The 25,368-nt window shown below is 43.1% G+C and overlaps 3 protein-coding genes across 5 annotated transcripts in view; 2 read left to right on the forward strand and 1 right to left on the reverse strand.

The window, feature by feature from the left end:
* The window catches only part of phip (PHIP subunit of CUL4-Ring ligase complex), a 37,177-nt gene extending 33,848 nt beyond the window's left edge, over window positions 1-3,329 (forward strand). For both annotated transcript variants that reach the window (XM_085770895.1, XM_085770896.1), the window contains one exon: window positions 1,056-3,329. In XM_085770895.1, the coding sequence (XP_085627021.1) occupies window positions 1,056-1,777 (722 nt within the window). In that variant the 3' untranslated portion in view covers window positions 1,778-3,329. The remainder of the gene's footprint in view (window positions 1-1,055) is intronic.
* A 3,370-nt stretch (window positions 3,330-6,699) lies between these two features.
* LOC146962114 (uncharacterized) lies at window positions 6,700-10,807 on the forward strand. Of its 2 annotated transcripts, none has more exons than XM_085770938.1 (7): window positions 6,700-6,960; window positions 7,162-7,303; window positions 7,902-7,991; window positions 8,198-8,292; window positions 9,784-9,944; window positions 10,059-10,175; window positions 10,270-10,807. In XM_085770938.1, exons 2-7 carry the CDS (start codon window positions 7,179-7,181, stop codon window positions 10,378-10,380), a joined length of 699 nt encoding a protein of 232 aa, XP_085627064.1. In that variant the 5' UTR covers window positions 6,700-6,960; window positions 7,162-7,178; the 3' UTR covers window positions 10,381-10,807. The 2 variants fall into 2 exon arrangements, with proteins under 2 accessions (XP_085627064.1, XP_085627065.1); XM_085770939.1 differs by having other exon boundaries at window positions 6,868-6,984.
* On the reverse strand, window positions 10,773-14,572 carry irak1bp1 (interleukin-1 receptor-associated kinase 1 binding protein 1). Its single transcript, XM_085770937.1, has 4 exons — window positions 14,268-14,572; window positions 12,104-12,185; window positions 11,871-12,001; window positions 10,773-11,107 (listed from the first exon to the last, which is right to left on the reverse strand). The coding sequence occupies exons 1-4, from the start codon at window positions 14,540-14,542 to the stop codon at window positions 10,846-10,848; spliced, it is 750 nt and encodes a 249-aa protein (XP_085627063.1). The 5' UTR covers window positions 14,543-14,572; the 3' UTR covers window positions 10,773-10,845.
* Between the last annotated feature and the right edge of the window lie 10,796 nt (window positions 14,573-25,368).

Below are 25,368 nucleotides of genomic sequence, written 5' to 3' on the forward strand. Positions count from 1 at the left end.
AACTCATCAAATACACAATCCAACAATTCCAAAACACTCTCGTGGAGAAGTTGTGACCTGCACATTTGCCACGCTATGAAATAATAATGGAACGTTACGAGTTGTTTACGAGGCAAATGTGTAGCCGGAACTACATCTCAGACACGGCTGCTCAGCAGAGTGACTGTAAAAGAGCAAGTGGTTCTGAGCATACATTGCTATTTCATAGCGTGGAGAATGTGCAGGTCACAACTTGTCCACGAGAGTATTTTGGAGTTGTTGGATTGTGTATTTGATGAGTTTGATGGGAGAAACCCGGAAATACTATATGCCTCTGTAGCGTTAGCTGAGCAGCATATGTTTCTGCCCCGCCTATTGACAGCTTGCAGCTTGCACCGGAAATTAAAGGTAACAAACCTACTGCTATGACTATAGGGATTATCACAATGGGCGAATTTGCCAAAATGTTGAAATATCCCTTTAAACAGTGTTAGGCATGTTACTTTTGAAAAGTAATTAGTTGTAGTTATCGTCACTTTCTCCAAAAAATAACATTACATTATAAAAGTATTATAACTTTTTTATAACATGCTCAAATATGTCATATTACTTGGACTCACCCCCTGACCTCCCGTTTATCTGGAACTAACCAACTCACTCACTATTCCTGCACACAGGCTGGCTCTGTGACGCGCTGTATCACTCCGCCTGTCAGCTGTTTGGATCAAAGGTGTGGAAGAGGCGGAGTGATACAGCGCGCCACAGCGCCTGGCTGTGTGGAGGAATACTAAGTGAGTTTAATAGTTCCAGGTAAACTCCATTTTTCCAACTAGTTGATGGACTGAAAGTAATGTGTATATAACACACACTTAAATTGGTGTATTATTTTGTGACGGGACTTCTCGAGTCAAGTAACGGCGAGTAACGGGGGAAACAGTAACTTTTTGATTACCATACTTGTTCCTTTAGCACCATTAGTAACGCCATTTATAGATGGCGCCGTTATTCCCATTCATGGGTTTAAATGAGGTATTTAACGTTACTTGCTTACTATTGCTGTTTTGTCTTCCTCTCAGGCTCTCCTGTCAGCCCTTCACCTCAGAGCACTGTCCACCTGAACGGCCACAGTAGTCACATGACCCTGGGTGTGGGGAGGAGGGGGCGGAAATCCAAGACGGAGCCGCCTGTGAGTCCTCCGGAAGTCACGACTCCGGCGAGTCCCTCCAGACCCCGGGGTCGTCCTCCTGGTAAGAAGAGAGGCAGGAAGAGCAAGCAGGAGCTGGAGGAGATGAGGAGGAGCAACAACCGCAGGAGCTCCACCCCCGACGACGACCTCGACCAATCCACGGGCGATGAAGGCGGGACGTCTTCCGCGCAGGAAACGTCGGTGTTGTCGGACTCTGGCGCGGCGGCGACGCCCCGGCGGCGCGGCCGGCCCCGAGCTGTAAGAACTGACGAAACGGCTCCCCCCACCGAGTCACCGGAGCCCTCGCCGCTGAGGAGGAGCAGCAGGAGGGGCAACGAGGAGGTCACGCCTCCCACGCAGACCGCTCCTCCTCCTCCTCCTCAACGACCCGGACGCAGGGAGTCTCCGAAGGAGGAGGCGGGGGACGGAGCGGGAGGGTCCATGCGCACGCGGAACCAGGGGCGACGGTCGGCCTGGTACATGGAGGAGGACTCTGAGGAGGAGCAGAGGCAGTTGCTGTTTGAGGACTCCTCAATCACCTTTGGCACCTCCTCTAAGGGGCGTGTCCGCAAGTTGACAGAAAAGGCCAAAGCCAACCTGATAGGCTGGTAACCGAGCAGAGACGCAGGATGTGAGGAGGAGGAGGAGGAGGAGGAGGAGAAAGAAGAGGAGGCCGTCTGTCCTGGCAGAGGAGAAATCTCCAGGAATTCAGATTTCTTGGTGAGTGCGTTGGAGGAGCGGTGGTCATGCTTGGCGTTGGATGCATTAGTGAGCGTGGACGTGTGTGTTCCTCTGGGCGGCCGCTGGTTCATCTGCTGCTACGTGAAGCCGTGACTACGGAGAGTCACACCAGCGCCGTTCCCCAGCCCAAACCTCCTTCCTCTCTGCCCCAGTAAGCACATCACTACGGCGACCGGTGGCGCACATTCATTCGTTCCAACTCCTTCTGACATTATTGGTCCATGTTGGATCCGATGGGGGACGGCTGCTGCTCGCTCCTGTGTCGGTTGGTCGCGTGACTCGCCCCCACCCCCCCGCCCCTCCTCCTTGTCCAGTGAACCACTCCTCGCCCCCTGTCTGACCTTGAACCCTGTAGGCGTCAGACGTGGGTTAAACACTTGTTGAACTGAGTTTTAGTACTTGAAAAAGTCACGATGAGAGCTGGACGCATCTTCTCTCGCTCTTACTATTTCTGAGAACTTTTCAAAGCAGCTCCGCTGGGGGTCGGTCAAAGACGCCCACCGAGCTGAAGTTATTCGGTCTGTGATGGACAACAGACCGTCAGCCTGACAACATATTTCGCCCACCCCCCTCTTCCCCCCGTCTCCATTGGTCCTGTTCTTTTTTTATACAACCCTCTCTTAGCTTTTTCTAAGATTTGTACGTAATGATCGGCTCTCTGTTTTGGAAGTCTTACACATTGGCTGACCTGAGCGTGTCTGTCTGCGCTAAAATACCAAATGGTGTACCTATGTTGGTACTGTAGATCAGTGGGGTTTGTTTACTATTGATGTGTGTGGCAGTGTGCGCGTGTGCGTGTGTGCGCGTATTTTTGTTTTGCATGTTAAGTAGAAAGAGGAAGCATCTGTTCTTTTGTTAGAAGCTGTCGGGTGAATGGGGTCATTTATATGTTTAGATAGATCATGTTTCAATGCGTCCTCAACATTAGCAATACCTTGTGCCTTTATGTCTTTGGTGTGCGTGTGCGCGCGTGCGTGTGTGCGTGCATGTGTGTGTATAAAGCGTGCTCGGCCTCTGCCCTGCAAAGTACATGTGCCTGTGCGTGTTCGAAAATGATGTTGTGACTAATGCGAGTGTGTGTAACGGAAGGACTGTGTGTGTTTTTACAACACAATGGAGCGTGTCGTTCACTTTCAGCGTACAAACAGTGGCATACAGTTTGATCGTTGTGAAACCTCTCAAAGAAATGTATTTATAGCAGTGGGAAAAAAAAGACTTTACTGTCGTTGTAAGCATACCATTATCCATGTCAATATATTATCCTATAACCAACCTATCGTCAGTTTATACCTAAGGTACAGAGAGTGGAGCGTTGGGTGACTTAGCTTTGAGATGCACTTACCACAGACCGGTTATCAATGCAGTCGTAGGGAGTAACCCTGTGTATTTTAAAAAAAATTGTGAACATATAAAAATGAACTTTTTTTAAAATGTTGATATGTTTCTATGGTGACCACACACATGTGCACACACAAACACACATATCCACAAGTTTCCGAACGTCATCTATGGTCAAAACCGGAAGCCGGTTTTGCATTTCCGGTGGAATTGTACATTTACGTTTCCATGGTTTTCAGTCGTTGTCATACTTGCGGTAAACGCATGGATCTATTAATGCTGGCTTTTAACACGGATGTCAATTTGTGTGATATCCATTGTTAAAAGCTGGTGTGACGATCCATGCGTTTTACAGATTTTCATTGAAAAAAAAAAAAATCCATGCATTTACCACGACCAAGGGGGCAGTTGTCGGTCTGAGAAGTGAAGCTCACTTCCGCGTTCAAAAAACTGCAATCCCCTCGGATTCCTCTGGGGGCTGGTGTCAGAAGGGAGCATTCCCCATAGACCCCCATGTTAAAATCGCCGACTTTACATCCTCAGTAAACATGTTAAAAGCCTGGTGTCAGAACGTTTTTTCGTCTCAATCGATAGTTTCTACCCCTGCACACACTCTGAGGGGGGTGAATTTTTTTTTAACTCTACAGTTTTACTGTTATTAGGTTAAAACTCTGGCCAATTAGGGCGCGGAAACGTTGAGTGACAGGTGCGAGCAGCTCCGTGGACAGCTGCTTCGAGGCCAGTGGGCGGGTTCTCGGCCGGCCAATCCAACATGGCGCTGTTCAGGCCGCCATATTTGAGTCACAAAAACGACTCCCCAAAACCAATGGGTGACGTCACGGACGCTACGTCCATTCTTTTTACAGTCTATGACCACGACTACCGAAACCATGGAAACGTAAACATAAAATTTCACCGGAAGAGCAAAACCGGCACACGTTTTTGACGTTCGGAAAATGGTGGATACACACACGATTCTGTCTCGCATGTTCTAGCACTTTCTCATGCCTGAAGTAAACAGGACGGAGCCAGATCAAACTGGTTCGGACAGAATTTGGACGCAAAAGTGGAGAGAGAAAGAGAGAGAGAGAGAGAGACACTAGTCTACATTCATCTTTCTGATTGTGTGCCTTCGCTACTCCGGCATAATATCCTCAGTTTCTCCTTTCGGGGCCTTTTTTAAAAATTTTGTTTTGTTTTTTGGACTTCCTGGTTCCGCTCATTGCTGGGTTCAGGAAACTGGACTCTGGGGACTGGATCGGACCCGACAGGCCAGAAGGCTTTGGAAAGAGAGAGAGGACAGAAAATTAAAAAAATCTGACGGGAGACAAACACATGAAGTCACTCTCTCTCTCTGTACACACACCAAGAGGACTCAGTTTATAAAGATGGCGGCCTCCACTTTTGACATGTTTCTGTTTTTTAACCCCAGCACAGAGCAAGTAATTGCCAAAATCTGACACTTGTGGGGTCGACTGGGGAGAACTGAATGGTAGCATCTATATACACCTGATTCATTTCATAGGTCTTCCTTGTCACATATTATTGGACATATATCTCATCTGCTTATCATTTGTTTTTTTGTTTTCTTTGTTTTTCTGTCAATGCCAAATTCTGTCTTTGGGCACTGAAGTTTTAGGACATGGCTTTTGAATGTGTTTTATTTTTAGCTTAGTTTTACAATTTCCACTGTGAGTGTGTTGAGCTCTGTCACATATATTGTGTCAAATGTTTTCTGTCTGTGTCCCTGCCATACAGAACAGTCAGTGTTTCAGTGGCCAGATCAGTGGAGTCGTACTGTAGGAATGGTGTTTCACACTCTGCTGCAGGTCTGAGGACAGAATTAACAGTCATTTTTCCATCGGTCTCACAAATGCGTTGTTTATATTGTGTATATGAAGAGTTTTATTCCAAAATGAGTTCCACTAGTGACTGTTCATCCAATTAAATCTTATTATCGGGGTTCTTTTGTTCAAAATAGGAAGTTATCGGTATCTGCCCATAAACCTTTTCCTTTTGTGGGCAGCAGTTTTGTTGTTTGTAAGTGTTCGTAAATGACTTTCTATCATGAAATCTACCTATAAACTCTTCATAGGCACATAAAGGTTCTGGATTTTTTTTCTATTGCAATCACGAATAATTACATTTACATATATGCACAGATTATCATGATGAATAGATTTTCGAAGCTAAATTTCCGACCCAGCTTTCTCAAGATCACTTTAAAACATGTTTACATGAACCAGCTAAAAAACAAACGTACTGGAGAATCCCAAATGTCTGCAGGATATTGACAAGGATCTGGCCAGTGTGACTCGGCATCCTTGGCCTGCTGTACAGTATTTAGGAACCCTTGTATTCCCAACACTGGGATGGGGAGGGATGTGCGTTAAATACAGTCAAAGCAGGAATGCATTCATTGGATGAAAGTGGACATCAGGCTTGTTTAGTCTGCTACTGCCTCCCCTTTTTTGTCAAAGTAAGAGAGCTGATTGATTTTTGCTGATCAGGTTTACTTTACCATATTAGCGATCATACACAACCTCTAATCATGTCAAAAGGGGCCTTAAAAACAAGTTACTGGTCATTGGTTTGTTCATTTATTCTCATATTTTCAAACACACACATCAGTCACATCTGTCCTGCAGCTGCCCTGGGGCCTCTTCACTGCTCTCCACCTTGACTCAGCAGACATGATCAGCCCTCTGACTTGACCACACCCACGCTGCGTTTCGATTGCTTCATGTAAACATGTATTAATTCACCACAGGCCTGTGCTAGTGTGTGGCAGAGTTGTGCTGTTTGTGGCCTCTGACCTGATATCACAGTGTTGGAGGTCAGGGGTTAAAGGTCACGGTGTATGTGTGTGTGTGAGAGAGAGGTGGCTGCATGTGAGCCACTGGGAAGCATTTTGGGAAGTTTTTAAGTTTTAATTGGGATGTGGGACGGGGGAAACACCAGAGCGGGATGGGGAGTTTAGGGGAAAAAGGGGTCTGTTTCATGTGAACTGATTAAAGAGGATGTCTTTGTTAGTTTGGATACTTTTTATATATAAAAGAATTAATGCAAAAAAGAAGCATAAAGCTAGAATGTATGTGTAGGGGAGTACTGCTGTCCTGTTAGTTAATACCAATATTTTAAGTAAATAAACAGTTGTGTTTCCATATCCACTTTTACTTCCTGTTCATTTTTGGAGTCATTTCAAGGCAACACATTAAGAGTTGTTTTTTTTTATCAATAAGGTAGTTCCTTTTTTCTCTTTCTAAGAAAAGCACGTTTGGTAATATTTGTTTGTGCCTGCTAAAGTACAGTGCAATGTTACTTTAATATAATGTCTTAAAAACAAGTGAACTAACGCTACACAACAGTGTGGTTTGAATGAACAACTCTCCCACCTTGTGTCGCCAAAGCGTAACTACGTCAACAACAAAAAAAGCAACCTCTTCCGCGCGCGGAGCTCGCGGGTCCGGCTCTCTCCTGACGTGGCGAGCCGCTAAAGGTTCGCCGGTTCCTCGTGGGCCGCGGTGATTGGGCAGACGAGCACTTCAGCAGTTTTGACAGAATGTAAATACACAGGTGGCAGCGACATGGGCGAGAGAGACAGAGCCCTATGTAAATACAACAGAAGTGAAACCGTGTCACTCAGTTCTGGTTTCCAGCCGCAGTCACAATGTGCGCCAGATAGTTGGAGGCAACACTTTGGATTTTAACTCGAGGTAAGAGTCCTAAGTCTGTCACTGGTGAGCTTTGACTATGTTGTTCAACTTGCATTAAGTTTCTATCGCTGTTTATAATGTAAATCAGGGTTTAAGTTGCCATAAGTTGAGGTGGAACTATTTTACACATGTCAATAAAATCTAGCACCCCGTTGCTGCACCTGCCGCATTCACCTGACGCGCGTTTCCGTCTCCATGCAGGTGACAGCCGCGCGGCCATGCCTCAGCTCACGGGCCCCGCGGTGCTGCAGCTCGTGCTGCTGCTCTCAGCCGTGCCCGCGCAGTACTTCATCACCAGGTGGAGCGGCACGAGCGTGGCGCAGCGCTACCACGCGATTACACGGTAGGTGTGCGGCACAGTAGCCTAATGCACAGTTCATAAAGGATTAAAGTTGTTTTAGAGGGATGTGCTGTTTGGACTCTTTGACTTTTAAAAAATAAAATGAGGACAAGGCAAGCCCAGTGAAACATTTATTAACAACCTCATCATACTGATGGCAGAATTTCGTATTCATAAATGTAAGTTTACACAAAGAAAACCCTCTTTTGTTGCTTTTCACAATCAGCTCAGGCAGTACATCGATACCATTGAATTCCCTGAAAACCAAAACGTGATCTGTGAACGATTTAATATAATATTGTAAACTCTTTGCATATGCATATGTTTTGTTGAAGCTCTGCAATTTGTAAGCTTCCTATGAATGTGAAACAAGTTCTAATAAAGGTAAAAAGTAAATAAATACATACAGTAAAAAATAGTAAATAAAAACAGTAGCCTAATAAAACAGCTAAGTAGTAGGGTTGGGTGCCAGCACTTTGCATGAGACAGAAGAACATGACAGGAGTAGGGAAAATGTTTTGAGAACTTACTGTAGAACCACACATGTGCCCCAGGCTGCGTGCTGCATCAGTCAGTTACTGTAGTTCTACTGGTGTTTCAGGTTGCGCAAAATTTGGAGAGACTGGAGAACATCATACCTCAATGGCACCGCATGGACGGACTGGGCAAATCAGCAGCTGGCACATGTCAAGTGAGTGTTTGGCGTCCCAGCAACAACTGTGACACTCAGGCATGTGTTCTGATACTGCAGGGCTCTGTGCTCATTTGCATAATCCTTTTCTTTCAAGCTTGAATTCCCTTCACTCTAAAGGTGGCCTTGTTAGAACAGGAAAACAAACACACACACACACAACTCGTTTCTATGTGCAGGCTGATGATATTTCTGCTTTTCAAAAGGTCTCTGGTTGGTCTGGGCCAGGGAGACGAAGAGGCACACACACTGCCTCCTGTAGAGACCATGCTGTTTGACAACGACCACGGCTTCTTTGGAGGTTTGTATTTATACATATAAACTTGGAAAAGTTTAGATACTGAGGAAGAATCTGAGGTTAATCATGTGGAGCCTTCACATCATATAACCCACAGTTTACACAGACACTTCAGTGGGATAAAGTCATATTTCATCTGAGTCTGTGGAGAATGACACACTAACATTTTTAATTCTTATCTCTATCTCAGTCTTGTTTCCCATTAAATCTGAGCATGGAAATGGCACACAGAGTAATGTGAGATACTCATTTCCATGCTCAGATTTATTTGTCCCAGTAACAGGCCTGACAAGTAACAGGTCTTCAACACCTCAACAAGTGCAAAATACAAAATTGAATTTGAATTATTAAGTTCCAATGCTCCCAAATACTCTGGACTCGTATTCAAATTTTTCAGTTGTTAATTTTAACATAATAACTTGGTCATATATGTCTGATCTGATGTGACATAATGACACCTTGAGTGTGCACAAGAAAAAAAAGAGTGTTCTTTCTGTTCTGTGAAACATTCTCACATCTCTTCAAGCAGATCTTCATAGCATAAGTACTAATTGGTGTGATACCTGGTTATTGAAATTAAATCCAGAAAAAGGTAAATATCTGCAAGTTGGAGGAGGCGGTAACAACTGTATAATTATGCAGCTGGAGACATGCTTGTCCAACATGTAGAAGAGGAAAAGGACATAGGTGTGGTGGTTGATTAATTAGAATTCCAAAAACACATTTGTGAAAAACTAAAAATAGCAAATTCAAGGGTGGCCAATAACAAACTTTTACAAATTTAAGTAAGGAAATACTTTTGCCATTACATAAAGCTTCGGTGAGATCTCATCTTGAATTTGCAAGCTCTGTCTGGTGTCCTTATAAAGTAAAATATATTGAAACAATTGAAGCAGTTCAGAGAAGAGTAACCAAATTAATCCCAGGTCTGAATGTGATCATATGAAGAAAGATTAAGGCACTTACAGTAAAACTGCCAACTCTTGTCTATAGGACTAGGAGGTATAGAGGTGACATGATTGAGGTGTACAAACTCTTCTACAAAATATATGATTCCACAGTGGAGCCTGTAAGAGTATGGAATGAGCTTCCAGAGGATGTAGTGCAGGCTCTGTCAGTAAAAGTGATATGTACGGATTATTGAAGTTTTGTTTTTTGTATGTTGTTATTATCATGAGTCTGATGTAGATGTAGGATTTATATCCTGTATCAGTTGTATTTTCTTTTTTTTTTTTAAGTATATTTTTCGGCTTTTTGCCTTTATTTGATAGTGATGACAGTAGAGATAGACAGGAAATGGGGAGGCAGAGAGAGGGGGAATGACACGCAGGAAAGGTCTGCCCGACGCGGGATTCGAACCGGGGACGCCTGCGGCGAGGACTGTAGCCTCTACATGGGGCGGCCGCTCTACCCACTGCGCCACGCACCGCCCCATCAGATGTATTTTCATTAAATTTATAACATAGATTCTCTTATTTTTCCTCATTCCTGCAGCATCCAAAGCAGCGCGCAGCCCCCGTCCTCCGTACGTGTTTCTCCGAGTGGGGGAGGTGGTGTTGGAGAGGAAGGGCCACATGGTCGGGGTGGTGGTGAGCTGGGACCCTGAGCTACGGGCCCCTCAGGAGTGGGTTGACAGGATGTATTCTAGCTCTGAGGTCAGCAGCCACAACTGTTCTCTATACTAAAGTTGTTTCACAAAGGCTGTATCTACATGCTAAGAACTTGAAAATTCACCTGTTTGACTGTGTGTGTAATGTGTGTGTATAAAGGGCATCGCAGCAGAGAAGACGCCTCATTACAAGATACTGTTCAGCGGGCCCGGCCCCTCCTCTCTGTTGGTTGCGTACCTGCCTCAAACGCAACTGGAGCGCATCACGGGGATGAGGGTAAGTACTGGAAAATTACAGCACGCACGCACACACACACACACACAACCACACACACTGAATAGGTCCTGGACTCACTGTTGGATGTTTCTAGCCGGACATCCCCACCTTGGAGAATTACTTCACACATTTCGACGGGGAGCGGTTCGTCATGCAGCCCTGGCTCAAAGAGCTCTTTCCTGAGGATGAGATTGATGATGCCTGACTGCTCGTTCTGAGAGATCCATCCATCTGACGAGTTCATTTTCTTCCTTCTGTGGAGTTCTGTGATCAAGAACTGACGTGGTTGTTGTAAGTGCCAAGCTCGGTACAGATCAAGTCCCTCCGTGCTGGATCTCAATGTGAGGTTGTCCGTAGGGGATTTGGAGACTGTTACATATGGATGAAATGTTGTAATCAACCCTTAATGAAGTCACATTTCCAAACTTTATTCCTTTGAGATGTAGAAATATACAGTATTTTAATTTGATGTTTCTAAAAAACTGATAATGAGGCAATAATTAAATGTCTTTGCAAATGTTTATAGTTTTGACATGACTGTTGGCTGTGATTCAAAATGGAAACCAAAAAAATGAAAAATTGCACTTCTGATCAGCCGCAAGAATGTAATAAAATAATTTTAACTGTGAAAATCAGTTTTTTGGTGTTGACAGCCGATGACAAAATGTCTTTAGGGTTTTTTCCTGCTTTTGTCTCTGAGGCTGAAGGAGACGGACACGCGCGAGGACACAGTGATCGTGGGTATGTGGGGAAGTGGAGAGAGGGCCGTAGGTCCCAGCCCTCTGCTTCCACACTCCTCATCCTCGTTCCTCCACTCCCTTGTCTCCTCCTCTCTGACCAGCAGGGGGTGCCCCAGGCTTTGTCCCAGGAGCTCAGTGACCTCACAGGCCTTCCGCTGAGCATTTTCAACTGCTGACACACACGCTCGCCTCCTGAAACGCACACAAACACACACACTAGTTAGAAGTCTATCCAGATATGCTCATAAAGGGAAAGTTCAACATTTTGGCGAATTGGCCCATTGCCATAATCCCTATAGTTTTGAGAGTAGGTTCATTACCTTTAATTGTTGGTGCAAGCTATTTTTAGAATGGCGGAGCAGAGCCGCGAGCTGCTCAGAGCTACGCTTCGGAGGCTCATGGGATTTCTTGGTTTCCCTCATCAAACTGATCAAATACACAACCCAACAACTCCACAACGCTCTGGTGGACAAGTTGTGACCTGCACATTCACCACGTCATGAGATAATAACAGAATGTTACGAGATGGAGTTGTTTTCAAGACAAATGCAAAGACTACTTGCTGAAAAGCTGCCCCCGATGGTAACGCGCATCAGCGGTTTTGCATGAATTTACCTCGAAAACAACTCTATCTCATAATGTACCGTTATTATCTCATAGCGTGGTGAATGTGCAAGTCACAACTTGTACACCAGAACGTTTTGGAGTTATGGATTGTGTATTTGATCAGTTTGATGAGGGAAACCAAGAAATCCCATGAGCCTCAGTAGCGTAGCTCTGAGCAGCTCGCGGCTCTGCTCCGCCATTCTAAAAATAGCTTGCACCGACAATTAAAGGTAACAGACCTACTGCTATGACTACAGTATATGAGGGATTATGGCAATGGGCCAATTTGCCAAAATGTTGAACTGTCCCTTTAAAGATGAAATGAGAGGTGTGCTGACGTTTCCCCCACCTCAGTTGACTCAGGCATTCTGCACTGTGGTAAAATTTGGGCGTCCCCACACAAACGCTCTTGTCCAGCTTTTCCAGCAGGACGCCACATACTCGCTCCATCGTCTCAAAATCTGAAAAAGTGACCAGGACCTGTGGGAGCAGTTCATTACGCTGTCAGATACAAGTCAACACACACTCAAGGCTCAATGATGGATTCAAGCTGTAACACATTTCAATTTCCAAATACGTCACCTCTGCGTCCATGTGATACAGGTCTGCCTCTCGGTGGAGAAACCTCCTCACTGAGGTGTCATTGTCACCGATGCCATGTTGCCTGAAGGGAATGAATAATGTAAAAATCACACTCTCACAGAAGGAGGTGAGAATTTGGTGCACGTCAAAATTTTAAAGTAATTTACTTCTCACGACATGAACTTCACATATATGGTATTAGAAACACCAACTGAAGTTATTCAGTGTGTCATTATTCAGCAATAAACAAATGCTACTTCTATTTTGTGTTGTGGTACTTGTTGGGACTGGTCTTGAGACCACATTTTCAAGGTCTTGGTCTTGTCTTGGAACCATTACATTACACAATCGGTCTTGTTTTGATTGAACTGGACTCAGGATTTTTTTTTAGCAAGACCACAGCTGCAGTGACATCTTTCTTTTTTTAATGTTTTAAAAAATGTTGTTTTATTATGTCTCTGTCACTCACTCACTTTGGTTTATGTCATGTAATTCAATAACTTCAAGATAATTATATTGTTCTACAAAAGAGAATGCTTGTGTAACCATCTGAAAAACTTGCACCAGTGTCAAAGGTGGGAGGAGGAGACTTCCCACTATTAAATATAGTTTAGATTTTATATACAAATACAATTATCTTTTCTTTTTAACTCAGGAATCATGTATCAAGTCACATGATTATTATGAATACTGGTACTGAATACAATGGTCTTGAAAATGGTCTCAGAGTGGTTTGGTCTCAGTCATGGACTTGGTCTCGAACCCCTCAAAGTCTTGGTCTTGTCTTGGTATGCTCTGGTCTTGGTCATAACTCGATTTCGGGTTAGGTGCATGGTTTTGACCACAACACTACTTCTAATACTGGTACAGACACTACACTGCAATGTTTCATTAGACACCTACCACTGAGGAGAGTGCTTCTCTATAGTGCTACTATTAGAAGTGGAAAGTAGATCTTTTCAACAGTCAACTAGGCTTTTAGTTTTTAGTAACTTGTAGCCTACTTCTCATTAGGTACAATTAATATAATATAATATAAGTAGGCTTGCACCCTCCAGGTCGGGGGAGAGTTCCTGCCTCAGGTGGAGGAGTTTAAGTATCTTGGGGTCTTGTTCACGAGTGAGGGGAGAACGGAGCGCGAGATCGACAGGCGGATCGGTGCGGCGGCCGCAGTAATGCGGTCATTGTATCGGTCCGTCGTGGTGAAGAAGGAGCTGAGCCGAAAGGCAAAGCTCTCGATTTACCGGTCGATCTACGTTCCCACCCTCACCTATGGTCATGAACTCTGGGTCATGACCGAAAGAACTGGATCCCGGATACAAGCAGCCGAAATGAGTTTCCTCCGCAGGGTGGCGGGGCGCTCCCTTAGAGATAGGGTGAGGAGCTCTGTCACCCGGGAGGAGCTCGGAGTAGAGCCACTGCTCCTCCACATCGAGAGGAGCCAGCTGAGGTGGCTCGGGCACCTGTATAGGATGCCCCCTGGACGCCTCCCTCGTGAGGTGTTCCGGGCATGTCCCACCGGGAGGAGGCCCCGAGGAAGACCCAGGACACGCTGGAGTGACTACGTCACTCGGCTGGCCTGGGAACGCCTTGGGGTCCCCCCGGAAGAGCTGGAGGAAGTGTCCGGGGAGAGGGAAGTCTGGGGATCCCTGCTCCGACTGCTGCCCCCGCGACCCGGACTCGGATAAGCGGCGGACAATGGATGGATGGATGGATAAGTATGTTTTTTTCACTTTTACACAACATGACAGTTACTCAGACATATGTATGATTAAATACAGATTAAAACCTCTGAAATGCTGTTGACACATTGAGGCAATAGTAGGCTATTAAAGACAAGATGTCATTATTCTCAATAGATTCATCTGTGGGCTAATGAATCATTTTGTTGTTAATGCTCATGTATTAGCTATTAACGACACCAAAATTTGGAAGTAGTAGTAGAAATGTGATTGTAGCACTGAGAGCAATGGATAGGCTATGTATGATCAGAGTCAGACATCGTTACATCACAACAACACACTAACTTACAGCCTGAGAGGGCAGCACTGTGGAGGCTACATGTAGCAGCTAGCTAAAGTTAGGCCAATGTTACATTTCAACTCAGATCTTTAACTCTGCTCGGAGGCTACTTGAGATAAAAACATAAACAGTGTGCCTTCACCTGACAGACTGTAAAATGTACTCGAGCCGCCGTGAAACGCTGTTGGTCACCTCGTTGACTGACTCCTTGCTGTTGCCCACACTAACCCGAACAGACACTCGGTCCGCGGGGCAGCAGACCTCCGCTGCTCCGGTCACCTGCAGCTCCCTCACACGGGGACCAGGACCCGGTCGGTTAACGGCCTGTCCGTCGAGCCCCCGCTCCTTCTCATTACCGGCGAAGTCACGGTCTGAAGCCGGTAGTATCGCAGCAAACACTCGGCTCGGGTTGTCCATGGTGGACAAACTAACTTCCCGCTGCTATGGCAATAGGCGAAATGCATGTCGGGACTTGAAGGCTAATTCGTCTAATGGACTACAAAACTTTTTGGGGGGGGATAACAGGTGTCGTGCCAAAAAGGGATTGCTCACCAAAAACTAATTTCCATCCGCGGGAGCGCGCACAGTCTGTTAGTTGAAAAGCGTATTTACATGGCTTTGCTTTCATCCGGATCAAACAGCAATGACGAACAAATAAACTGACTGTGAGTAGGCCTACAACCCTCACATTTTTGTAAATATTTTATTAGCCTATATCTTTTATGGGACAACACTGCAGATATGACACTTTGATACAGTGTAGGCTATGTAGATATTTGTGAGACGTGTCAATAATGTTATTTTTATGTCTCTGTATGTAGTCTAGTACGAAGAGGGGGGTATCATGCACCCCCCGGAAATATACTTCTAACCAATGTTTCTAGATTGGAAAAAATGTGTAGAAAATGATGAGCTATGTTAAAAAGTTGTCAGAATGTCCCATGTATCATTTTTATGCAAATTAGTGCCGCCATTATCGAAATAACCTAATTTCACTATATCTCAGCCAATACTGCAGATATCTGAACAAATAAGGTGTCTAGACCCATGTTTTGAGGGTCAGAGATCATAATAAAACTATTCATAAAGTGATCACATGTTGGTGGCATGCTAGTAAGCAAACCTAACCCTTTTACCAATTACAAGACGCCAATATTGGAGATACCAAATAAGGTGTCTAGACAGAGGTTGTTGTGTGTTTAACCAAGGTTTATTTGGATCAAACATCATAATAGAACTCTTCTTGATGTGACCACTCTTCTCTTTCCCATGACAGATAAACAGTCAAGTAAATGGTTCTCCACTATGCATCACTCATCATCGTTTTCACTGAAATCTTCAAAGTTAAACTCATCCTCTCCTTCCTCTTTCTCCTCCTCTTCCTGTTCATGCTCTCCAGTGTCATGGGGATCAACCAGTGAAGTTGGTAGGATAGGACCAAAGGACCACACCGGTTTCACTACTCCTTCATCAGTCTTCATCCATCCCTGCCCCTCATCATAGGGTTTTGGTTTTTCCAGAATAGGTTCATCAGCTGGCTTGTACAAGGCGACACGGTAGTTCACACGTCAGGCATGTGGCTTCAGAGCAGAGTGGCATGGAGGAAGGCTAGCCAGGTCAACTTTAGACTTGCAAGTGAGTTTCTTGTCCTCCCCCACCATGTTGCGGAGCAACTTGGCACGGACAACATCCACTGAAGATTCACAACTCTGTCCAGACATCAGACAGGTGAATTGCTCCAACTGCCTCAGCATCTCAGGCTTGACACTCTAGCAGTCACTGAGTTGACTGAATACGTGAAACCTGGGATTCTTCTTCAATTGCCCCAGTTTCCAGGGCGCCGAGTGGCGCAGTGGGTTAAGCAGGCGCCCCATATATTGTCCTCGTGCAGGCGGCCCCGGTTTGAATCCCGCATCGGACGGCCCTTTCCTGCGTGTCATTCCCCCTCTCTCTGCCTCCCTATTTCCTGTCTCTCTCAACTGTACTGTCAAATAAAGGCATGAAAAAGCCAAAAAAATATACTTGGCAGTGGTACAGTCTTCACCACTGAACACATAGAACCCAAGAAGAGTGGTGCGGTAGTCTTCTCCCAGGGATTCTGCAAGCTCAGAGATGTTGAGAAGTTGTTGGTGTTGGGTTAAAGAAGCTTCCTGGATCTTCACACTGTAGGGGTCTGATGAAGTCAGCTTTAGCAGCCTTGCCCACAGCTTCTGCTCGTACTGTAACACATCCATCTCAACATCAATGGGGACAGGTGCACCGGAAGCCAGGCAGTAGTAGTATTGCAGAATCCCTGGGAGAAGACAACCGCGCCACTCTTCTTGGGTTCTATGTGTTCAGTGGAGAAGACTGTACCAGTGCCATCAAAGGGAGAAGGAAGGTGGGGCCCTTGAAGAAGAATCCCAGGTTTCACGTATTCAGTCAACTCAGTGACTGCTAGAGTGTCAAGTAGGGATGTCCCGATCACATTTTTTTGCCCCCGAGTCCGAGTCCGAGTCATTTGATTTTGAGTATCTGCCGATACCGAGTCCCGATCCGATACTTTGGCAATGCAGTAAAGTTTTTAATGTAGATCAACTGTATCATCCCACTATTTTTCTGTTCTTTGTGCTCTACTAGGGATGTAACAATATCACAATCTCACAATAATACTCTACCTCAATAACAAGCCCATGACATTTATTGCAGTATTGTAAGACATGCCATGATATCAAACCCTCAATGTATATTAGCACAGTAGCTCCACAGTATAATATTAATGCCGTTATCCATAAGTCAACAACAAGAACATTTGGTCAAAAATAAAATAGCTTATCATGTCTTTCTCAATCACCAGCCTCTCTCCCCTGATCCCACCCTCTCCTGCCTGTCTGCCCCCCCCCCCCCCCCCTCCCTCCCTCACTCACTCCACTCCTTCTCCCTCCCTCCCTCCCTCACCCAGCTCACCTTGCTCCTTCTCCCTCTCTAACTTTAAATAAATACCTGGTTCTGTATCTGCCATCACGCAACACAACGGTAGTTTTTTATTCAACAGTATGAGAAGTTTAACAATGTCCGCGACATCTGCGCGGTCGGTCCGTGTGTCGGTCTCACGTGCGTTACGTCGGACTCGCTCTCAGTAGAAGCTGCAGTGACTGTTGTTGCTGCAGGTGTGTGTAGCGCTCAAACATCAACAACAAGCTGCTTGGAAGTCAGCAGTGAAACAACGCAGCCACACACACACACAAACAAACAGTGAGCTGACACGGTGACACGATCGTCTCTCACACTCTCGCAAGCGCCGTCATTTCATATCGTTACTTGTCCGCGACGACGCAGCCACACACACACACCGTGGAGCTGTGCGCCACAGACCATGCACAAAACACAAGCACGCTGCACCGAATGCGCGTCGCTTTGGGTAATGAGCGCGCATGACGAACATCTACAGTAAAAGTAATACATCTGAACGCCCCCCATGCGGCCCGTCTTCGCTTTAGACAGATAGGAAAACTCTGACATGTAGATATGTAATATATCCGATTCCTGATCGGTATGTAACGTCCGATTCCGATCGAGTCTGAAACCACGTGATCGACCCCGATTTCCGATCACGTGATCGGATCGGGACATCCCTAGTGTCAAGCCTGAGATGCTGAGGCAGTTGGAGCAATTCACCTGTCTGATGTCTGGACAGAGTTGTGAATCTTCAGTGGATGTTGTCCGTGCCAAGTTGCTCCGCAACATGGTGGGGGAGGACAAGAAACTCACTTGCAAGTCTAAAGTTGACCTGGCTAGCCTTCCTCCATGCCACTCTGCTCTGAAGCCACATGCCTGACGTGTGAACTACCGTGTCGCCTTGTACAAGCCAGCTGATGAACCTATTCTGGAAAAACCAAAACCCTATGATGAGGGGCAGGGATGGATGAAGACTGATGAAGGAGTAGTGAAACCGGTGTGGTCCTTTGGTCCTATCCTACCAACTTCACTGGTTGATCCCCATGACACTGGAGAGCATGAACAGGAAGAGGAGGAGAAAGAGGAAGGAGAGGATGAGTTTAACTTTGAAGATTTCAGTGAAAACGATGATGAGTGATGCATAGTGGAGAACCATTTACTTGACTGTTTATCTGTCATGGGAAAGAGAAGAGTGGTCACATCAAGAAGAGTTCTATTATGATGTTTGATCCAAATAAACCTTGGTTAAACACACAACAACCTCTGTCTAGACACCTTATTTGGTATCTCCAATATTGGCGTCTTGTAATTGGTAAAAGGGTTAGGTTTGCTTACTAGCATGCCACCAACATGTGATCACTTTATGAATAGTTTTATTATGATCTCTGACCCTCAAAACATGGGTCTAGACACCTTATTTGTTCAGATATCTGCAGTATTGGCTGAGATATAGTGAAATTAGGTTATTTCGATAATGGCGGCACTAATTTGCATAAAAATGATACATGGGACATTCTGACAACTTTTTAACATAGCTCATCATTTTCTACACATTTTTTCCAATCTAGAAACATTGGTTAGAAGTATATTTCCGGGGGGTGCATGATACCCCCCTCTTCGTACTAGACTAATGTCCAATATCGCTGTTAGATAAACTGTATAATAATGAATGAGTAAAGGCCCATTACAACGCATGGGCTACATTGCAGTCTTACTTGCAATTGAAATGTATGCAATTGCCATTTACAATTTTTTCAAGTGGTAAAAAGTAGCCTACTGTTTTTAAGCAGCAAACCCCCTTTCACTAGAGGGAGTGCTAAAATACCATATGAAGAGGTGCGTCTCATAAAACAAATGTATATGGTCCTGCACAGATTTTAGACAATAGTTCACATGACCTAAGCTATTGAGCTAAAACACTAATATTTGGTCATGATGTACATGAACTGTTTATGATACAACAAAACACATTTTCTCTTGTAATCCAAACACAGAGCTTAGTTATTGTTATTAGCCAGTAGGCTATTCATATTTTTGTTGTTTTTGAGAACTAGTTCTAGACAGGACCTCAAACCAAAGCTTCACATTGGGTGCTGATAACTGATGTCACTTCTTTGTTTTTTTAACAGCTAGCTACAGGCTGGAATGTGGCACTAAACAAGCAAAGTGATGGACCCCTATACTGTACGTTAAAGACAAACCTGAATGTTTCCATATGTGATGGACAGTAACATGTGACATGTCTCCTAAACCTCCATAAACACAAAGCCGTTTTGGCCTGGGAGAGTGATATAATAATATGACTATTCTCGATTGAAAATGCTAAACATAACGTGTTGTTCCATGTCAAGTCTGTATAAATTCAATTCATCATAAAGAGCAATTAGCTGTTTGGTTTCTCTCTCAATTCTATAATATTTCTGCCAAATTGCATCAGGAATATGGCATCTTTACAATGACATGTGTATGTTATTTAGTGTTTCTCAAAGCTGTGTTTGCAACATTTCACAAACCTTTTCAGTGAGTTTCTTTAGCATATCCTGCACTGACTGGAAATCTGTATCAGGCAGTGCCTCACCAGTTTTAAAAAAGAAACACAATATGTCAAGTATGTATTCATGGTCTTGTATTTTAATCCTGTAAGGCACTTTCAAATAAATGTTACTAACTTACTTACAATGGACTGTGCAGAAATGTTATTAGTGCTAAAATGACAAATAAACAATGTAGGCTATTGTCACTTTATTGCTTCTGTATTATTAAAGTCATTCTTTACAGAGGGGGAATTATTGGCAGGGGTCCCTGTCATGTCTCATAAGCAGAATCTAATTATCGTATAAAATAGAAAAATGTAGATTGTCAGTATTGCACAGCACTGAAACTGCACAGTCACACACAGAGAGATTGAAATCCATTCTGTTATCTTTCACAAGTGAAAAAACAATCTTTTCCACAGGGAAAACCTTTTAGGCTTACTCTGGAAGTCCTCCATCAGAGGCTCCAGATGGACAGTCCTATTTATCATGTCCTTCCTGCTGGCTTTCCAGTCTTCCTCCGCCTGCTTGAGGTTCTGCTATGACTTGGAGAAATGGAACTTTTCTCCCTGTTTCTGAAGCAGATCACTCCAGGTGCTCCTCTGCGTGGGTCAGTGCAGGACAAAGTTTTTCATTTTCATCCTTCTGTTTGTTCAGCCATCTCTCCAGATAATGTCTGCCTCTTGTTCATGGCCTGAAGTGTCTCCCCTAGTTTTCCAACTTGAAGCAGAGTCTTGTACTTTCAGATCTTCTGTCTGCCAGAAAGCTGATTTTGGAGGGATATCTGGTCAGACTGTTTCTCAGCCTTTTGTGTTTCCAACAGCTGTGTCGGCAGCTCCAGTGCCACCATCTCTCTTTGAAGGTGTTTCTGTCTTTCTTTGGGCTGGAGAACCCCTGGAGCTAGAGTTTAGAGGTGATCACCAGATCCTGCCACTCTTCTCACTCTGGAGCAGGGGACCAGTCTGACAGTAGTTGTATCTACATTCACAGTGCATGATGTGATCTGTGTTGATGGATTATGCATATTATTCAACAAAATGCACAATATAACCACAATATCAAGCACAGTAATGAGGATTTAAAATTAGATTTTCAACCCCCCCACACACAGTATGTAATGCAGAATCCACATTAGTGGGAATTATACTTTTGTTGCAGATTTTCAAATAAAAAATTTAATTAAATAAAGCTGCAAAAAACAGGCCAAATGCAGTGAAACTGGGACTGTGTGTCGTCCGACTAGGGTCCCATGGCAGTTATCCACTTTGCACAAGTGTGGTCCCATGCTCTGAGATAGTAAAAATGGTGGGGATGGGGATGTGGTTACCTCGTCAATGAAATGAAAAGGCAGAATATGGCTTCATATTGTCCCAATACCATTTATAGGGTAGGCAATCCCAACCCTGACCCGTATATATTAAGACTTAATCATGACTAATAGGCCATATTCATTTAACTTTAGAACCGGGCTTTGTTGCACATGGATTCAATTACAAAATTGATTCATGAGTATAGGCTATAACTCTAAAAACACTGGAACCATTTGCTTTAAATTAAATTCTTAGGATGATTCAACTTAAATACATGAATTCTCCCATTTATCCCAATGACTGAGACATAAAAAAAATATTTTGTTCATTTTTTTGATTTTTTTTCCGCCAATGTTTAGAGGTTTATTGTTGTAAATATATTTTGTGTTGAATTCATGAACATTAGAAATAATAAGACCAATAACCATGTAGAAATGTATTAAACATGACTGTTTAAGTTTAAGTCAATTTATGATTCTGTCATGGATTTTATTTTAATTCATCACGTTTAATTCCTTCAATTTTCCTTTCTCTGCTGCTGCTGTATTTTAATGGTTAATGTCTTTGTAATCTATAGTTTTCATAACCTATTAAACCAGTCCTTCTGAATCACTTCATTTTTGAGATCATAGTCCTATCTGGATAACTGCATTAATCATGAAAACTGCGTTTTGTTTCACAGGGCATGTGGAGCTCGTGAACACTTGGTAGGGGTTATCCTTTTTTAATTATTCATTGACGCTTTATTGAACTTTTGCAACCGGTAATTACAAAACATAGGCTTAATATTACATTTATATAAATAGGCGTCATAATAGTCTATAGGCTAATTGATATTAATCACGCAATATTCACTGCGAAATGTGACAATATGGTTCATAATTAAAAACTGTAAGTTGATTTCTCATCACACCTGAGACGTGTTATTCTAATGACACTGCGTCATTACGCACGCGCGCTCATTTCCGGTGAAAAGAAGTCGCAGGTAAAGGAGCCTCATCGTTTCAATTGTCCCCCCCTGCCGAAAAGTCTGCTCTCTGACCCTAAACACGGAACTTCAGGTAAATTCAGACCCTATAACACACAGGTCACAGGTCACTGACTGCTGTCCTTCATAAAACTGTCTTAACAAAGCCTCTCAAACTTTTGTCCTCAGCTGCTAGCTAAAACGAGCTAGTTAGCGAAACACTAGCAGTAGCAGATGTAACGTTTGTAAAGTTTGTCGTGCGAGTACCGATGGTTATGTTAGACAGTAGTACCATTACACTTTAATGTGTTTCTGAAATAACTTTTTTTTTTTGTTATTCAAATGTGGGCTTTTGGTGAGCATTTAGAATATGTATAGAAAAAATAATGCGCCCCCATTAGTTTGAATAAGTCTATTCAGTCTGTGTCTGGCTCTTTAGGTTTTAATTTGTGTTTAAGTACAGCACAATGCTCCTTCATAAAATAGCCTACACACTAGCAAAACAGAATGGAGATGAAGTAGGTATTTCAGAGAATAGGACATACCATAATGCATTATGAAGGCTTAATATAAGGGCTGCACCAAATGCACATTAAAATAAAGCGTGGGCATCTCTGTAATTTCTATTAATTGTGCAGCTCTATTCGATATTAAAAGAAAAATTGTTTTGACTAGATATTTTTGTTTCTCATTTAGCATCATTTGTCATTTATAAACATCTGTTGCAACATTGCATCTCCATGTCAAAACTAAGTGAACTGGGAGCAGACACATTCCAAGAGTCATTTCACCTTCTCTGTTTTTCAGCAGGTGGCAGCAAAGTATTACAGTCATTAATAACAAAACTACTGCAGCATAGAAATGATAGGATTAGTGCGGGACTATTGATACAACATCAGTCTTCAGTCCAAAATAGATGTTCACTAAATAACCTTTAAATAACATGTTATTATGATACTAATTATTGTAGGTTTTTTTTAAATCAATATTTTCATGGGTTTTTTTTTGAGAATAATAAACTATTAAAAATCAAGCAAAGAAAGAATCATTATTTGGCCCAACACAATATTATTATTATTATTATTATTATTATTATTATCACAAAAAAACACCCAATGTTAGTTTCCTTATTGTTTTACGTACTTGTATCAATAGCAGAATGATATGAAAAAGTAATTATGTAACAAAAGAAGCATATACTGCGTCAATGGTTAAAATGTGAATTAACATTTATAAATGTTTAATTTGTTTCTTTGTAGTAAATATTTAATTTAGATTTCTGTGATAAAGGAAATATTACTTTGCAGAAGATGCTATACCTGTATCTTGTATGAGTCATGGACGTTTGTATGCTGCAGTCTCTCCTTGTACTGTAGAACCATTATGTGCCCTCTTCTTTTATTTTTCAAGGAGATTTGGGAACAGCAGAGATTTGATCCAATTCTGGACGCTGGTTTCTTTAAACAGCAAAGTTTGTTTGGTCTCCCTGGAGTATTAAACTGTGAAATGGGCTTTATAATCACAACCTAAAAATACAAGGCCATATTTGTTGTTATTGTCTCCGGTTTCGCCGGTCCCCCGGTATGCTCTGTGAAACCCTAGCTCTGATGTGTGGCTCCGGCCAAGAAAGATGCAGCACCCTACAATAGGATATTTTCATGTGGGAGAGAATGAGGCAGATAAGGAGAGCCTTACTGTTAAATCTTCATGGAAGTCCAGAGCTTTTTCCTTCAGTGGCCTAGAAACCATCAGGCTGTTTTCACCCATAGTCCAGCGATCTGTTGCTCTAATCACTGAAAAAATGTTGTCTCCATTTTCCCCCTCCACCTCTCTGACCAGAACGACTGCTCCCTCAAAATGATCTTAAATGCTTAGAGCAACATACTTGGGCGTTGTGATGTGGTAAATGAAAATGGCGGTAAATTATTTGTTCAGTTGGTGATCGTCATAAGGTTACTGACCGCTTACATAAACAAGAATCCATTTTACTCTTACAAGCATTAATTCTTCTTTTTGCTCCAGTGTTTATATAACTACCATCATTTTAATAGTACTTACTGTGATGCCTGCCATGAAATAATGTTGTAAAGATTTATGTAAACCAAAAAAACATTTAGTTGTCTAAATAAAAAGTAATCTGAATTGAGGAGGGTTTGCCCTCCACTGTGTCCTGGGATATTGGGTGAAAAGGGTCTGGGGGTCCTCGGATGGAGACTGTGGCCACTTAGGGAAAAAGATCTGACTGTAATGGTCTCTGAATCTGTTGATGTGTCTCTCCCTCTCTCTCTCTCTCAGATGAAGTAATAAAGTTAGCCGTGTTGGAGGCCCTCCATGTCTCTCCATAGACCACAATCAAGGCCCGTGCAGTTTTATTGCAGTTTTATTTTCATATTGTCCAAGAAATCTCCAGACTCCCCCCTGTGCCCGTTGCCATAAATCGTATATTTTGACTGTATTTCTTCCACTCTGCCTTTTTTATTTATGGGTGAAGGCGATAAAACATGCAGCATGCACTCTGTGTGTCCACAGCTGTCATCTGTCTAGGACTTTATTGTGAAAGGGGGGGAAAAAAGTCAAGTTCCATTTTTTATTTCCCTACACAAATCTCCCTCCCTGTTAAAAACAGATGCTGATAGAATGAGAAAACACAATAAATGGAGATTTTCATTGTTTACGTCTCCAGACTCTTCCGATGAACAGTTTTATTGCTAATAAAAGCAACAGTATTCAGCTCTGTTTAACAACAGGTTCAGGTGGTGATCATTGTTTCAGCAGCAGGAGGTACTCTGAACTTATGCTCTCAACTTGAGCTGGAACTTGTTGCTCTTTGGGTTAGATGAGCAGTCTCTGTGTTTTCTCTTGTATCTATCGTTCTCGATGTCATTATCTTATGGTGATGTTTATTTGTTTTCATGATTTTTAAGGGGAAGTTGGAACAAATGTGTAATGAAGGCATGAGTGAATATCGGGTCATAACATTTGAACACGTGACCTGGGACACAGATGGGCTGTTATCTAGTGTGGAAAAAATGATAAATTGCACAACCACAATGTTGTCCCAGTTGTGCTTGTTTGTCCTCGTACGTGCGGGAAGGGAGCGTGAATGAGTAAATTTTCTGGGTGTCACCCAGCAGGGCTCATGACTTATATTTCAGCTGTAGTCCTAGTCATAACCAGGCTTTTAGAAATTCTGGATATCATGGCCACGCTCGCAGTGCTCAAGAATTATATTAAGAATTATATTCCTTTTATAGAATTTATTTATTTTACTTGACCTAAACATGATGAGTCTGAAACCACAATATCACACTGGTAGGATGTACAGTACATTTAAATTAAATACTAAAAATGAGTAAAAGATTTTTAAAATGTAGATAACATAACACATCCCTTATAATAACATTGTGCAATCCAACACATGTAAGAGCAAATATTTAGATGTTGGATAAGATCTTATGAAACATTATGAATAATTGAAACAGGAAACAGCATTAT

Source organism: Trachurus japonicus, chromosome 24, assembly GCF_045865225.1.
Source record: "Trachurus japonicus isolate A0001 chromosome 24, Traja_1.0".
NCBI classification, from domain to species: Eukaryota; Metazoa; Chordata; class Actinopteri; order Carangiformes; family Carangidae; genus Trachurus; species Trachurus japonicus.

Bases quoted from the DNA above. Each gene is read 5' to 3' on its own strand.
- LOC146962114 (XM_085770938.1), top strand. From the start codon at position 7,179: ATGCCTCAGCTCACGGGCCCCGCGGTGCTGCAGCTCGTGCTGCTGCTC. The intron at 7,304-7,901 runs GTAGGTGTGCGG...CTGGTGTTTCAG, and splicing joins CGCTACCACGCGATTACACG to GTTGCGCAAAATTTGGAGAG. The intron at 8,293-9,783 runs GTTTGTATTTAT...TCATTCCTGCAG, and splicing joins CGACCACGGCTTCTTTGGAG to CATCCAAAGCAGCGCGCAGC.
- irak1bp1 (XM_085770937.1), bottom strand. From the start codon at position 14,542: ATGGACAACCCGAGCCGAGTGTTTGCTGCGATACTACCGGCTTCAGAC. The intron at 12,002-12,103 runs GTGACGTATTTG...CTGCTCCCACAG, and splicing joins TGTATCACATGGACGCAGAG to GTCCTGGTCACTTTTTCAGA. The intron at 11,108-11,870 runs GTGGGGGAAACG...TGTGCGTTTCAG, and splicing joins GAATGCCTGAGTCAACTGAG to GAGGCGAGCGTGTGTGTCAG.